General features: G+C 37.2%; 1 protein-coding gene across 3 annotated transcripts in view; it reads right to left on the reverse strand.

Annotated features, from left to right (window-relative positions):
• The window catches only part of CDKAL1 (CDK5 regulatory subunit associated protein 1 like 1), a 379,654-nt gene that overhangs the window by 309,073 nt on the left and 53,317 nt on the right, over positions 1-17,264 (reverse strand). For all 3 annotated transcript variants that reach the window (XM_038130237.1, XM_038130238.1, XM_038130239.1), the window contains one exon: positions 3,768-3,852. In XM_038130237.1, coding sequence (XP_037986165.1) covers positions 3,768-3,852 — 85 coding nt within the window. The remainder of the gene's footprint in view (positions 1-3,767; positions 3,853-17,264) is intronic.

A 17,264-nucleotide genomic window follows, 5' to 3' on the forward strand; every position in this document is an offset into this window, starting at 1 on the left:
TATCAGGAAGAAAAGGGTTGAACATACACTGGAGCGTGCCTTAAAGTGAATGCAGCAACAAATATATCAGAGAATGTGTGTTAATGCTACATGTTCATTGTATATAGCAACAAAGATGATTATTTACAGTGGTCAGACTTATTCTACACCATGATACAAGCTATGGACACCTCAACAGCATAACCACATCTTTCCTCCATGACAACATATTCTGGCTGTTTTGATAAGCAAGCCACCAAATTCCTCTCCATAATACTTCAACCAGCAGTAGAACTCCTTAAGGAAAAGCCAGAGTCCCCAAACACATGAGTAACTTATACCAGCACTTAAGAAAGGATTAAGCAAGGGAAAAGATAGCTAGCTAGAAACACTCAAGAGTTTCTGAATCTTCAGAGGTCATCAGCAAAACTGGGTTACCTATCTGAGATGTTACAGTCAAGAAAAGAGTATCAGAGCACATAGAAATTAATGGAGCATGAAACTGAAGAGCAAAATAACTTTATTTTAAAGGAAGTAAGCTCCTCTAGCACACGCTCTTGGGCTTAATTCTCTTCATCTAACAGTCTTACCAGATTTACTGTGGTTTACACAAGTTAAGGTTAGTAACTTAGTTCTTGAATGTTTATTCTTGCTATTACCAACAGCTGAGTTTTAAGAAAACTACTTTTGACTAAAATAAATGATAGCAGAAAATGTTACCTGATAACCTTCTGCAAATGAGAAAAAAAACAACCAACCAACCAAAAAACCACAAACACAATAAGCAGAATCACATAAACGAACCACAAAGAAACTAACCAACATCCCCCAAAACAAATAAACAGTGATATCTCTCTGGAAGAAATTTAATGATATCTTACTTTTTTTTTTTTTGTTATTTATACTGTTTATAAAACACACATATATATATTATATATATATATACACAGTTAACTCATCCAAGTTGGTCACACTGACAGATGATCAGGTCCAAAACAAAGATATCATACTGAACATTATCAGCAAAAAAAAGAATGTGACTGACTTTTAAATAAACAGATAATTTTTAAAGTATTATTTCATTTTAAGGCAAAATAAAGTCAACTTCAAAAAATGGAACTTTCCAAAAGCTGCTAATCTCCTGGAATGCCCAGCAACTACTCTACTACAGCACAAGAGGTAGATCCATCACTAGTCAAAACACAAGCCTTAATAACTTTTTTTTTTAACTCCACCCACTTAATTATAGTGGTAATTCTTTACTGCTATTGCCTAACTCTACTTATTTCTTAAAATTAACCAACTGAGAATAAAATCTGCCCAGGAAACTCTCTCAATTCCCATCCATAAGCTAATGTTTTTAAACAACTCTTTGCCCTCCATACCATTACTCTGGTTCAGCAAGTTCAACTTTATTGATACTGAAGAACAGGAGACTACTCGTAAGAGCTATGAGAAAAAAAAACAAGCATAAAGATTATACTGTCATCATCTTGTATCAGCTGTATACACATCTGCAAAGGTTCAGAGTGTCTGGGAGTGGTTTTGTTCCTTTCTTAGAAGAAAATCAGACCAAAAAAGGTTGTACCAACAGGACTTGTTGGGTTCTGGCACATTCTTTGGCCCATATTATTAGTGAGGGATCAGCTTTTCAGAGTCATTCTTTAACTACCAGTGGGAACACATGTTTGAATCAGTGCATTTTAAAGTCATATATGCAATCAATGTAGGAACTGTTGCAGTGGGCAGAGAATAAATAAATAGTTTTCTCAATAACATGCATAATACTATGTAACACTTTCAGACTGATTTTTTTTAATAATTTTACAGGTCTGGGTATTAATTTTTCTGCTCCAAGCATGTTTGCTTTGACAACACATACACACACTATGTGTTTATTTTGTTAGTCAATTGAGAAAAACAAAGATTTCCACAGTTACCAACAAGCTGCTGTAACAGGATATAATGGCAGTTCATTTTCTATCACCCAAACTTCATGCATTGCATTTTTGCTGTAACAAATTGAGAACTATTTGGGAGAAGCTGGGTTCTTTAGAGAGATATGTGCTTCTCTTGTGTTTAATGCACCTTACAAAAAATCAGAAGCAGCTACAGAAGATGTCATTCTCCATGGCTGGGAACTGCCAGGATCTGAGATTAGAGCATGAATGCTATGGGAAAAGAACAAGTGTAAGGAGATGTAAGGATAAAAAAGAATAAATCCAGGCTACAAGTAACACCAGGTTCATGAACAGAGCAGCAACAGAAACATGTTCTTCAAAGAAATATTTTTGGTCATTTGCTTTCAGTTAGGCCCTCTTTCTTAACCAACTCTATTCTCCTGGCTGGGACACACACCATACCACATCATTTCTGGCACAGGATTAGTAAAATAGAAGGATGGCCACAACTGAGCTGGAAAGTATCTTGTCATCAGTTCTGTTGGCCAACACACACTAACTGCTGGAAGTATTCTGGGAATAGTTTGCCCTTTTTTTTTTTTTTTTTTTTTTTTTTTTGGCAACAGAGGAAAAAAAGGCATAAGCCATTGTGGTCACCAAGTGCAACACCAGCAGCCAGAAAGTGAAGCACTCTCAGGAGTGGAGGAAATTTCTGCTCTGCCACCTACAGCAGGCAAGTGGTTTCTGTTCCAGGTTACAGCCCTAAGAGCCTGTTAGTAACTCCAGCATTGCAAGCAGGTACCTTATATCCAGCTTCTCTCTCCTCTTTCCATTCCCAAGAACTATGTGTTTCTAACCAAAATGGATTTCAACAGCCAGTCCATCCCCAGTGCACCACACTAAACAAATGGCTGCACAAATAGCCAAACTTGTTTACTAAAGGTAAAATCTACAAGAGACATACCACAGTATTTCCTTATACTGGGTAGTGAGAGATGTGTGTGTACAGGTTTTCTAGTTACTCTCATCATAACTACACTTCTGCAGAAATTGGAGGCAAAATCACTACCATGTCATTTTGTTTGACATCAGTGGAATGGTACTGAGTAATAAAACATTCTTTACAAGACTTCTATTATAAGCTAATCAGCTAATCTTGCAAGAAAATGTACAGTGAAATAGTTGGTTTTAAGTATATACCAGATACCCTTTACAAAGAATCACAGAATTGGTAGGGTTGGAAGGGACTTCTGGACCATCATCTTGTCCAACCCCCATGCCAAGGCAGGGTAACCTAGAGTAGGTGACACAGGGACACGTCCAGGTGGGTTTGGAATGTATCCAGAGAGGGAGACTCCATGACCCCCTTGGGCAGCCTTTTCCACTGCTCTGCCACCCTCAATACAAAGAAATTCTTTCTCATATTAAGGTGTTTCTTGTCATTTAATTTATGGCCATTGCTGCACACCACTGAAAAGCAGGTCCCAGTTAGGCCATATTTAAGTAGATGAAAAATGAAACAATCTAACATTTCACATATTAAAAAGAAAAGAAAAAAAAAAAGAAAAGAAAACACAAAAGCACAGTCAACTCTTCAGAAGATTATTACAACATTGTAATATTGCCTTGAAAAGTTATATAAAAGTCTCTATCTAAATGGGTCAGCAGTTCTCCTAAATAAGTGTAGCGATAATCACTTGCAAGTCATTGCTGTTTTTTAAAAATCCCCTCTACCTACAAATCCTTTCTAGAGAATTCACCATTGTAACACAAACTCAGCACATTTATTGCTCTAAAACACAAAATTACTTCTAGATTGAAAACACAGAGCTTTAAGACTTGCAACACTCATTGATAGTTAAAAATCTTTGTAAGGAAACAACTTACTTGATTGAGTTTCTGAAGTGGTCCTCAGCAGGATTTTTTACTGTACAACTGTTCAGCAACCATAAATCTGCTTCAGCAGAGTTGTCTACAAAACAGAAAGAAACAAACCTGTGTTAAGAATTATTTAACATGTCAACTCCTAATTTATATAATATTAAAAAATCCCAAACTGAGCCATTAATAATAAGTTGACTATTTGCAAGATTACTTTATATTCAATTACATTCTTGGAAAGCTTTTTTTGTTTTTCTTTGTGTTTTAGAATAAAAAGAGGCATATGAGCATTTCCACTATAATTTCTTTTTAATTTCTTTGCCAATGAGGAATGAATTGTTGTCTCTTTTACCAGCTGAGATGCCACTAGGTTGCACATAATGGAAAACAAAGTTATAAAGAATGGTCACAACTCCCAGAAAAGTCTTGCCTAGACAAAGGCAAAATTAGGCGGTCAACAAAAGCAGGTTTCACTAAGAAAACAAAATCCCTACTTCAGCTCCACTGTGAATTAATACTACGAAAGAAACAAATCACAATTCATCACATGTGAACCTCTACCAAAGAGAAATGCCAATATAGCTGGTTTGGAAAGAAACATACATATTTCTAGTTTTGGTTATATCTTAGTTATGGTATAATTAAAGCTCAGCAATTTTCAGACAAAAGATATTCAAGCAACCAATATCTGTCTCCATTCAGATAAGAATACTATTTTTTCAGGATCCAAACCTTTCTGTATGTTCAGGACCTATTGATATCTAAATTCATTAACAGAACAGAATCCCAGAATTATCTGCAGAAGCGCATATATAAACTCTAATCCTGTAAAACATGGCCTGTAGTATAAAATTACTAGCAAAGTCATTATCCTTGTGAAGTCAGAGCTTCTTTTTTTGAACAAAAGAATAAAGATAATCTATCTCAAATAGTTTGGTGCTTTAGCATTCATCAGAATAGCTTGTATCAGTTTGGATAAGAAAATTCATGTCACTTGCTATTATTCAGTACATGGAGCATTGAAGTATTGACTGATGTATCTTTAAATAACATAAACCAGTGAGCAATGAAAACAGGTAAAACATAATTTTTAGGATGCCTTACTTGAACTGACGTCCTGCTAAAGCAGGAGAAAGCCTGCCATGACTTAGGCATATTTATACACACACCTATCATTAATGTATCCATACAGGCATGAATATCCTTTTCCTCCATGCACACACACTTATGACAAAATGCTAAAATTTAAACAGCTTTTTGTCTCATTGACATTTTCTTCAAAGAAATCATCATTTACAGTTAACTATTGGTCACTTAACCTATAAAGCAGATAAATTGAAAATAATACATAAAATGCATAAATACAAAAAAATACATAAAATTGGTAAATTAAGAGAAAATATTCGGGGGGTTCCAAACATTGTTGCCCAATATTACACTATTAATTTGGCTAAAACACAACTTCCTTTCACAACAGGGAAAGACAACAATGCAGTGAAAGACCACCTAAACAACATTCATACCTTTAGCTACTTTGAACAAAACAAATATCTGACCCTGTCAGGTTGGAAAGAGCACTCAGTTTTTCAGCCTACATAGAAGTCAAAATAAAAATGGAACAAAACAAAGAACCTCTCCTGCATAAAAACTACATTGTTAGACTAATGAACAGACCAATTTACTATTAGAAAGATAATCAGGTTAAAAAAAAGATTAAGAATTATGTACAGAAAAGCAAAGAAACAGAGTTTCAATGTCAGAAAGAGAGTGATCTCTTGGCCTAGTCAGATGTACCAAGTATGAAAACAAACACATTTTAAAAGTAGTTTTCCAGTCACACTGCCAAACCCTTGTATTTCTTATTCTTTTCAGCAGCATAAAATATTTATAAATTCAGCCCCACACCCATAACACACCCACCTGAGAATTAGGGGTGGGACACACACACACACTAAATAGCAAGAGGCCAACATGTGAGACAAAGTACGTTTAAGAGACAACAGTTGCAGTAGCAGTCATTCACCACTGCAAAGCACAACCATTTTCAAGAGATGCCTTTATTCAGAGGAGAGATGCCTTGAGACAGAGAACACCAGTTCTGGGCTTGGTCTCAGTTCGTCCTTGTGCCATGGTTTCCAGGTGTGCAGGAAGAGACAACACTGTAGCAATGCTTCTCCCCTAAAGCCAAAATCAAACCCTCTCTTCAGAACAGCCTTGGAAAAAGTAACACATTTAAGTTTAGAAAGTCCTTACATACTAAGCCAACAGGACTAATTTCATCCAGCAGTTTGGTTTCCAGGCTATTAATATATTGACTCCTTGACTGAGGGACAACTGCAACACTTCATATATATTACACATATAAAAAAGTCTCCCAAATATATGTAAATTCATTCCTTAACAGGTTTCAGCCTCTGCAGAACAGAAGATAAAAAACAAAGGCTTTTACAGAATAAAATCTCCTGAGCAGCTTTGGAAAAGGAGTCTCATTCATGTACACATCTAAAAATCATTAAGGAAAATAAAAGTGTAGCTGAGGTTTGTCCTCCTATTACAGCAACAGTAGTTATCATATTTAGTTGCTCTATTTCTGCCTTTATTTCTAAATATTTTTCTAATTAATTCTCATGATCTCTCATATGAATATATGTACATACAAGTTTTGATTATGCACATATATAAACATATAGACACACACTTGTGAGTTATATTAAGTGTCCATATTGCAATTCTTCAAAATGATAGCTGAATTTTCTTAGCATTTTACTGCCCCATTCATACTTTAAATAATTGCATGCACTGGTGTAAACTCACCACAGTCTACTGCATTTTTCAATAAAATTTCAGTTAAAAAGAAAAAAAAAAAGCCAACGGGGCCTTCTTGTATCAGGTTGCAGGAAGATGTGCACATTTGCAACATTGTGGGAATAACTTGTCAGCGGTCACATTTTGCTTTGCAAGGCCTTGATGGATGTGTGGAAACAAACATGGACCAAAAGAGCAGACTGGGCTTGGCACGTATAAACAACATCTTCTGGCTTCATAATTACTAAATATTAAGCAACACTGGGGTAATAATCCTTTATTCAGGCCATGGAGACTGGAGCAACCGGCTACCTATATATATATATATATATATATACACAGGTGTATATATGTGTGTGTATATATTTTTTGGCATATATATATATATATGCATGTGTATATGTGTGTGTATATTTTTTTTTGCATATATATACCTATAACTGTTCTGACATGAGTAGGTGCTACTGTTCAGCACTGTCCTCAAATAAAGAGTCAAATAGCTCTGACAAATAGGCTCAGGCTTCTAAATACATGCCTAGAGGGGCAGGGGCAGACAGCCCTGAGGATTCCCTGTTTATACTCCAGGCAGACAGATGAAGAGTTTAAGTCTGGATGGGAAGCAACACATGAATGTGGTGCTGCACCCACTGAGGCATCCGTGCACCCTTCATTGGAAACTCTCCACCTGCCACCTTCTCCAACTCCGTAAGTAAGGTTTTTGAGAAACCTCCAACATTTCAGAGAACAGAAGCCTGTGTTTGGGAGCTCACACAGATCTGAGTGACCAGGACAACCTAAACTTGACAGAAGGTTTTCCAGCAACTCATAGAGACCGACAGGCAAAACTGAAGCAAGAACCATAGGTACAGTGAATATCAGTTACAGTAGCGAATATGATATAGGTGGTGCATGTATCCTGCAATAATCTTCTCCACGGGCATCTTCAACTTATTTTTGCCCTACATTCAACCTAATGACACTTTTTTCATTATGATATTTTGCTGCCAATGTTTATTTTTATGAGCTTCTTAAACAGTTTCCTCTTTGAAAAGACATTTTTAGAAAGAAAAAAAGAAGATATGTCAAATCAGCTTTGTATCAAATGCTCAAAAACACAACTCAAAACCATGATCTTCTTGCATTGTGACATCTTTTCCATAAAAAAAGGCTACACTGGAAGTAAACCACAAAGCCTATCATACTTTCTGAAAAACAACATAGAGTACAAAGGAACCTAAAGGTCATGGAAACTTCTGAGCACTTAAGTTAATTGGGAAACTCTGGAAAACATGAATTGGCTGCATTATGCAATACTAAGATGATAAAATGGTAAGAGTCTGTAACATCAGTATACCTACAGAGGAAAATAATATTTACAATTCTTTTCTAACTAGCAGTGTCAGTTTTGTTATCATTTCAGAAATCATAAATCAGCAGAATTTCTTAAGACTGTAGTAATACTATCAGCTGAAAATAAACAACTGACTTGGGTTTGCCTGGTCTCTTAACTTTTAGTCTTTCTTCTTTCAATTTTTTCCAAAACTCTGTTTTCTTCCAAGCCCCCCCAAACCACATCTCCTTGAAAATCAAAACACTCACAAAGCAAAAAATTAGAAGAAACACAGCTAGTGAAGCCCTAAAAGAACAGCCTTTCTTTAGCACATGACTCCTCTCTGCACTGAAACCATTACCAGATTTGCTCAGCATAGTTTGCTAAAAAACATGACTCATAACTATTATGACATACTTTTAAATACTGTATATCAATCTGAGAAATTCAATCTGAAAGCCGATCTTTCTCTGTAATCACTGAAGGCTCTTCCAGGGCCTTTCCCTCCAGCTGTCCTTATCCTGTTCCTAATCATTATGTGAGTCTTCCTTCTCACCTTTTCTGATTTTCTTACTTCTAACTCTTTTACACAACAAATATACCTCCAGTTTCTCTGTTTCCACGTGCTGTATTCTACCCTCTATTCCCATTTATGGACCTCCCCATTAAACACTTTGTCCTGTGTGTTCTTCTTTCCAAAACAGCTCTGCTCCCTCCCTTGATACCATGGTTGCCATTTCATGCTCTGGAGACAGATCCGGTAACATTCTGAGGTATCTGGAATGCGTGCCTGCAACTGTACTCCATGGGAATCATCTGTCCCCAAAAGACACAAATATCTGAGCATGAGGACACCTCACAGCCAGTTACAGAAGTCATGGAGCATCCTGACTGGAACAAAATTGCCAAACTAATTCTTTTCTTTCAACATCCCTGTGTCACAGAAACCCACTGTCACTCAAATTAGGTTACCAGAATTAGGTGCTGGTTAATTTAATGATTTTTTGGACCACTGGGCATTGAGAGACCTCAACAAGTATTGGGAAAGAATCTCCTCATAAATACTAGTTCAGAAATGCTGTGAATCATCAGTGCAGGAGGAAGGTACATCTTCCTCTGGGGACAGGGAACTTAGTTATTTGTTTGCAGACAATAGGCTTTGCTTGGAAGAAGAAAAAAGCTCAATAATGTTGAGAGTAACAAGAAAAAGTTCGGCATTTTATTTGTGTGCCTTTCCTCGGCGCACAAAATACTTAGCTACCACTTGCTAGTTCTCAGTATGGTATCAGATATAGTTAACTATCAACTTTCATGTAACTTGTCCTACAGAAAAGATTCCAAGCAAACAAGCTCTTTCCCTGTGTCTGCACCCCTGACAGCAACTACAAATCAAAACCACAAGTTATCATGAGTTTCCAGATGGCACTTGTTTGGAATCTCAGGGACACGTTATCAGTTCCCACCTCTGAAGACGTACCATGCATTTGCCAATGATACAAAACACTCAAAGGCACGCTGAAAATACCAACTTTGCAGATTGCAAATGTCTTTCAAAACAATCCCACTCATGTCTTATCAACACTATCAGGATGTAAAATATAAAAGGATAGGCTTGATTGCAACATGACTTCTGTTTTCTCATTAAAATTCTGAGATACTCCGGACATAACAAATTACTTCATTCATAATTAATGAAAACACAACTATTTGGTTCACCCTGCATATATGTTATTTAAAGTTCCAAAAGGAAAGCCAGGCTGCTTATCAAATCAGGTAATGCAGACAAGCCTTCATGAAAAAAATAATTCTCCCATCATGCCTCTTGCCCTGATTTAAACTACAAATATGCAAATATGCCATATTTATTCTCCATTAACATTTTCATTACTGAGCTAATAGTGTAAGTAACCTTTCTTGGGTTTTCTGATTTTTAAGAAATTGAGTATTTTTAGTAAATTTTCTTGAGCAGGCAGACATCTTAACAGCAGCTACTGCTGGACTATAAACAGATTTTACAAAGCCTTCCAGATCAGGATGCTGTGCCTGCTATCAAAGGATATTTCTCACTGTCCAGAACCAAAATAGAGGTGCACACGGACTTGTCCACTGAGCACATCAAATAAGTTGTAACTGAGCACATTTAAACACACAATATCTAGCCAGTTAAAACCCAGTAATACACTACTGGATTTAAAATATGACATGTTAAAATCATTGCCTCTCCTCATTTCAGTATAACAGACAAATAATTCAATTTTATGTACTCATGCTTACTTTCAGGACTGAAAGTTTTCTAAAAAAAATACTGGTTTATTGCCAGTCACCTTTGAAAACCCATTTTGAAAAAAGAAGCACATACATTGTTTAGGGGGTATCATGCAGTTACTGGGACAAACTACTAAGCTATCAGTTGATGGCCATTCAATCTGTTCATGACCTGGAACTTTGCCTTACTACTTCTTCCCAAAAACAAATTCCTTCAAAATATATTTAGTTTGCTGAAGTTTACCAAGGCCAGCAGAACAGCTTATGGCTTCTGCCACCATCACTAAAACTAAAGGGTGACTGTGAGATCACTGAGAACATGAAACTGAAATTTGAAAAATTACAATAGGTGAACACCTGAACTAACATTAATATATTTATAAATAGTGCAGACAAAAGAATCTGTATTTCAGAGCATGTCCATTAAGAGAATACTTCAGGCCTGGCATGAGGGTACTGAACACAACACAGAAGAAAAAGTACATGAAAGAATAAATTTAGCTTCAAAATATCAACGATGATAAACTTCCCACTTCTACTCTGCAACCATCAGTAGCACTTACAAGAGTAATCCCAATTTATATTGGGATTTTGAAGTGAGTAATCTGTTCTCTAAGTACTTTTCATCTCTGCTCTAGACACAGCTCAGGCTACAGTCTGGGTCTGAGGTGATCCTTGTGAGCCACTTTTTCCTCCCACTTTCTACACACTTGTGTGAGACCAGCAAGACACCCCAGCTACACTGCCCAGGGTCTGCACTGCAGCACCCAGACACACAGAGCTGTGTAGGGAGGCCTCAGCCTATCCACCCTTAGCAACACCTAAACTCCACAAAGTAAAGAACAGGAGAGTTAAACCTACTAGAAAGGTTTACCTTTTAGCAATGGAAAAAAATCCAATTAGGTTATAACTTTTATTTTCACTCCTTCTGCAATGTCCTGCTGATTTTTCTGCCTCTGCACACGGCACAGACAACATGAATTGACAAATTACTTTGGTATTTTTGTTCATTTTACTCTAATTCACTAGATTTTCCCATACAATAAGGCACCTGAGGGTAAGCTGAAGTTGGAAAATGATTTATGTTTAAAAATGCTAAACCTAGAAATGTTTCTTTTGAAAAGCAGCAGGTTTCCTTTTGGAACGTTAACACTCTAAAATTGCAGTACTTGTAAGACATTGCAATAATTCCACCATATGAATGAGAACTTTCCCAAGCCCATAGCCATTGAACGACTCATACTTGTTCCAATCAACAAAGGGACTGATCATTTCCACATCTTACCTGCTTGCTGTCTGTGTTGATCAGGGGAAAAAAATGTATACTTTAGTTCAACTCTGGGTAGAGTTTAGTTTTCTGTGCCATAATCTGCTGCATTTTAGTCTATTTTCGACAGTTCCAATTGACTTGTCAAACAGCTCCCAGAAAGACACTTTAAAGGAAAGGTATCCCTCTTACATGTATACGACCATGGCCATGTTTTAAAGGAAGCTTATTCCAACATGACATGACCTTAATGGGCTACTCTTTTCTCAGTGCTCTTTTTTTGATATAAAATAGTCAAAGCTCACTCTGCACATCGTATTATATACCAAAGCTGGAAAATTTAGGCTGATTTTTTAGCTCATTCCTTCAAAATAAAGACTACACTACTTTGAGAAAAGTGGATCATGCAACTATTTCTTGAACAAAACAAGACTTTAAAACAAGAGAAGATAAATCTCACTGCTAGTTAAGAGGTGTGTTGGCAGAAAGCCTAAGCCTTGCCAATGTCTGGTCAGCACAGTAACACCTGATGTTAAGGAATCCAAATTATCCCGGGCAGCAGCAGATGCAGGTGTCATAGCATGGTGCTCTGAGGTGGGCATTTCACCCTGGTCTTGAGTACAGGCATATTTTCGAGGCATTCCAAGAGTCAACTGCTCCCTTCACTTCCCTGAAGACTTAATGATCAGTGTGAATAATTTCAATATGCAAAGTAGTGATGAGTGATTTATCAGTCTCTTGGGAAAAGTCCCATTACATTAGGAACAAGGTCAAGTAGCCTGTTTCAGCCAGGCTATGCTACAACAACACAAATAATTCCAACTCATTCTGATGATTAATGCGGATAGAATTTGTTTTGTTGACAGAATTTGGAAAAATCCCAGAAACTCCTCCTCCTCTGAGTCTTAAGCCTGCTTGATATTCCAGAAATAGCACGCACAGTACGACTCAGTGCTTTTCTGTCCCTACATACAGCTTCATACGCAAAACACGAGTTATTCAAATGAGCAAATACAGACTGATTGCTTCTGTCTTAGTCACTCGAAATCCAAAGCCAACCATGATCAAAACATCTTGCACAACAATGTGCAACTGAAGTTTCAAAGCACTCTGCAAATATTAACTGATTTACCTTCAACAGCTACATATTAAATATGCACCCTTCCCTACACCAATTCCTTTTCATCTTATAAATGTAGACAAGTAGTTTCAGAATTTCCATAACTTGATCGAGCCACACAGGATGTCTATGCAAACAAGCCAAGATCCTAGCCAAGTTGTCCCTGCCTTCAGGCCTGTCCCTGAACACAAAGCCATTGCCTAGATTCATATGCACTATTGCAGTCTACATCCTTTAGAGGCCAAATAGGTGATATCAAATAAATTTTTGACAATTTTAAAGGCAATCATAAAATCCATCTCTTCAGTAATTTGGGTTGCACAGCAAATGAACAGAAAACACTGAACAGCAGAACAAATTAACTCCTTTTTATGGGACAAGGTTAAAAAAAAATTAAAAATCCCTCCTCCCCCTCAAAAAAACTAACCCAAACAGATAATAGCTCTAATTCCCCATGTGTGCTCAAACATAGCTCTTGCAGATGTGTTCCCAGCTGTCTCAGAGCATCTACTGAAGTCTAGCTACAGCCTTAGAAGGATGATAGCTGATGGGTGAGCTCCAAAAGAATCTCCAGATTTCACAAGGCTCATTGAAAAACAACTGCATTCTCATTTTAATACAACACTTCTGAAATCTCCACTTGCTTTAGCTGTAGTCTCTGAATTAGCCTTATCTGGTGAAAATGATTAAAGAGGATTCAGTTGTTTTACGGATAGGAGTTTCTAAAAAATGTCTGAAATTTAAGTGAAACTGCTGATGTTGAGATGGGCAAGACACAAACTACAAGTCAGAAATGTCATCTAAACTACCGATTCGAAAATATCATATACTGTGATGCTTAAGGTACAAAAAACTACTGCAGTCAAGCATAAGCAGGTATTTCATACGATGATAGCAAAGGCATGGGTAAATGAAAAATGAAAAGTCTATGTTTTCCACTATGCATCATATGACTCCATATGAATTTGCTGTAAACAGCAATAAGTAGTTCAGACTCAAGAAGGATTGACTGGAACCTGCCCCAGGAATATAATTTTAATCTCCTTGAGGTGTAAGACTATGACAAATCTCAGGTATATAAATGCTTCTCTCTACAGAGCTAATGGAATGTTAATGGTTCTTCCTCACCATGTCAGTGGGATAGAACAAAGAAAATATAAATTGCTGGTTATTCAGTCCCATCATACATGTAAGAACAACCTCTTGGGCTAATGAACAGAAAAGAGAAACCAAGGGCCTTCATAAAATGCAGTTGCATCACTTGAATTACCTACCCAGAGGAGCCCCTTGCACTTCTAGGCCCTGTGAGCCAGAACTAAATCCAGCAACATGAAACTCAAAGCAGTGAAGTAGAAGATTCTCAAGCATAACAAAATCCCCAAGCAAATGAGAAAAAAAAATCTTTGCTTCATTTCCAGTGTAATACAAAATGGATCTTAGGTAATTAACATTATTTCATTTATTATTTAAGGCATAAAGAGAGCAGCTTTACTTCACAGATTTCTTACTTTTTCAGTACATCTAATTCTGTACAAGTTGGCCCATGGCAGTGAACTTCCACATTTCCACAACTTTCTAACCTCCATTCATTTTCACAACAGCTAGGATTAGAACTTTGCTATAGTCTGTAAAAGAAACCTAAATTTTATTCCTGTATCTGTTTCACAATCTTTTTTCTCCAAGTTCTGTCTGCATTAAGTTGTACCTAGAAGCCATTTATTGATTTCAAATGCCTTGCTTCCACTTATTTCTCCTGATACCTAATGCCACGGGGAATATGGATTTAGGTTTTAGCTATCACTTTTAAAAGAGTTAAAATTATAAGCTATTTGAGCCAGATATGTCTAAACACTTATTAAATTGTAGCTTCCGGCTACTTATTGACTTTTTCAGAACTACCTTCACACCTCATCTATTTTCTACTTTATCAGTTTTCTGAAAAGCAGGAGATATGGGCTTAAGGTACCATACCCAGCAGCCAGATAAGCCTCTGCTGGGGTTAATTCCCAACCATCATCCCCAGTTCAGACTATCAGCAAAATTTAGTGCTTGTGAAAGCTCCAGACTAAGCACAGCAGAAATTAAAGCTCAATCTTTACACACACAACCAGTAAATGCAGCACAGCAATCAGCAGCCCAAGCTTCTTCACAAAATCCCACCAACAAGTTTGGAAAAAGCTTCATCTGGAAATATTTAGGACAAAGTAGCAGATCTACTTTTATGCCCATTGAGCCAGAATAGTAAGCAAGCCTGTTCATGGCAGAGGAGTAAAGATGAGCTGGGAAAGAAAAGCAAAGACAGCATAGGCAGGTGTGCAAAGGTATATCCCAGCCCCTCCTTCCCTTTCTCCATGCCCTGACTCGTGCAGAGCAGACACACCAGCCCATGCAGCTGCTACAGAGCCATGCCTTAAAACCTTAAAATTAAAGAGGCTGAATAGTTCTGTACCAATACTGAGATAACCATTACAGCCTCCCACATTATTTCTCTACTGTGTCTCCTGTCAATCCCGAGTGCAGGTTTGATACCCTTGTTAGAGACAGTTTTGTTAAATTACCATCATTTGTACAAAAAAAGCACCAGAAAATATTCTTTCACTACAGTTTTGCACCCAATAAAACAAGCCTATTTTGAAACTTTCAGCAGCACTTACAAGTGCTGAAGTTAAAACATGCCAGTTTTGCATAGAAAAATGTAGCTTCATGGCCTCAGAGTGATTCAGTTTCATCAAGCACAAACCAGTTGGAACATTAGTTTGAGACTTGTATTATTTGATGCAACAGCAGCTCCCAAAAATAAAAAGAACATTTTGACAAACAAGAGAAGGTGGGTGAGGATCCATTTTCTCATCTTATTTGGCAGCCACATCTCGAGATTTCAAGGACTGTCACAAGGAGTGATGTTGGTGTATTACAGCAGGCAGAGCTGCACTTTAAAAGTGCACAGTGCTGTCTAGCAGTTTTAAATTTCCTTCAAGGAAAAGGCAGAAGATTTGCTGGAAGAGCTCCATAGGTCAGAAGGAGTAAAATTTTTTTGGGTTATCTTATTCCTACCCCAGGCTCCACATTGGGAGTATCTTCCTTTGGCTGGATTTACTTTTGTCTTTCCTACGTTGAAGACAAGGTAAAGAGCAGCAACACAAAACCTACATTTCATTACACAGCTCAAGGTATTGAAAAAGACATTTAGACCTTTCTCCTTTCTGAAAATTGAAGATACTTCACTTCCTTACTTTTAAGAATTCAAGGCCTGTAGTTATCCACAATTTATTTTATATTTTCTGATGTGAGAAGGATCCTTATACAAACTTCTCTTTTTTATTTGTCAATGACAGAAGTTTAATCTGGTGTCTCCCATGATCACTATCCTTTCTTTGCACATTTCTATCTTATGACTTCACCTCTTCCTTGCTTTCGAAGATGAATTTTTAAAAATAGCATATCAAGTTCCTACAAGTCACATAACCAACCCATCCCACTCTGGCACATTATCTGCCCAAGTGTTTGATACTGACATTATTTTTTTAGAAAGCTTTTGGTGAACTCTAGTGGTAAATCTTGAAAAAAAAAAGTCAAAAACCAAAAGCAAACTAGTTTTTTATTTAATATATACTTTGCAGAAATAAAAATGCTTATGGTTATAAACTCCCTTGGCTAAAGGCTTATGGTCACTTCCAGTAGGAAAAGACATTATCTGTTGTACCTCACCTTTAGTCTTTTAAACATTTTAGAAGAGAAAAATCCAACAGTAATTAATAAGAAGTTGCTAGATACAAGGGGAGGTGGTACGGTGGCAACAGAGGATACCAGGAGGCCAATGTCTACAAGGAATGGCTAGGCTACCTACCTTCAGCCCATAAAGTTATTGTTTGTAACCAATGGCATTGGTTTGTAATAAGTCTTTATTTATTTCAACTGGCCTTGAAACCATGACCCTGAAAAACAGTACCACCTCTAAGTACATTAACAGACTCCTTTAGGTAGGGAAAGTTTAAAAAAGTAATCTCTGAGTGCCACCCTGCCTGGATGCATCCAGCAAGACAGAGGAACACAAGTATTAATTCAGCTTTAGGGTCATCAGCACAGCTGGGCAAGATCTAAGTTGAAATACAGCTGGTAATCCAGGCTATGAACACAGCATGGCTCACACAGCAGAGTCCCAGCAAAAGACAACATGGAATCATCAAGGTCTCCCAAAGTGCAGGCAGAGCAGATGGCTTCTTGTCTTTGAAATCACTTCATCTCTATTTCAGATTCATCCACGCATTCAACCTTTGTAAAGTACAGAAGTTAGCTGCCAAAAAGTGCCTAACCCTTTACTAAAGATCCCACTCTAAGGTCTTCCAACTAAAATACTAAAATTGAACTCAGATAAAAGTATTTACTACTGTTCTAAAACCAGGAAAATAAAGGTACCCTGAGACAACCATTTAAAGTTCACATTTTCATGTTGTCCTCTTCCTCAGTCTCACCAGCTGTCTCTGCTAGCATCCCTTTAAAATTCTGTCAACACAGGTATTTAGCCAGTAAGGGTGCAATTTAGATTGAATTTAAGCTCCATATACTTAAGCTCTATAAAGCTGAGTTACTTTAATGCTTAGTACATAAGACAATATACAGCATCCTGCCTACTGCTCCAGTGGCCCTTCCCTTACCAAAAATTCATTATCACCATAAAGTAACAAGTACTTTACAGCACCTACCTGTAACTGGGGA

This window comes from Motacilla alba, chromosome 2 (genome assembly GCF_015832195.1).
Source record: "Motacilla alba alba isolate MOTALB_02 chromosome 2, Motacilla_alba_V1.0_pri, whole genome shotgun sequence".
In the NCBI taxonomy this organism is placed as follows: domain Eukaryota; kingdom Metazoa; phylum Chordata; class Aves; order Passeriformes; family Motacillidae; genus Motacilla; species Motacilla alba.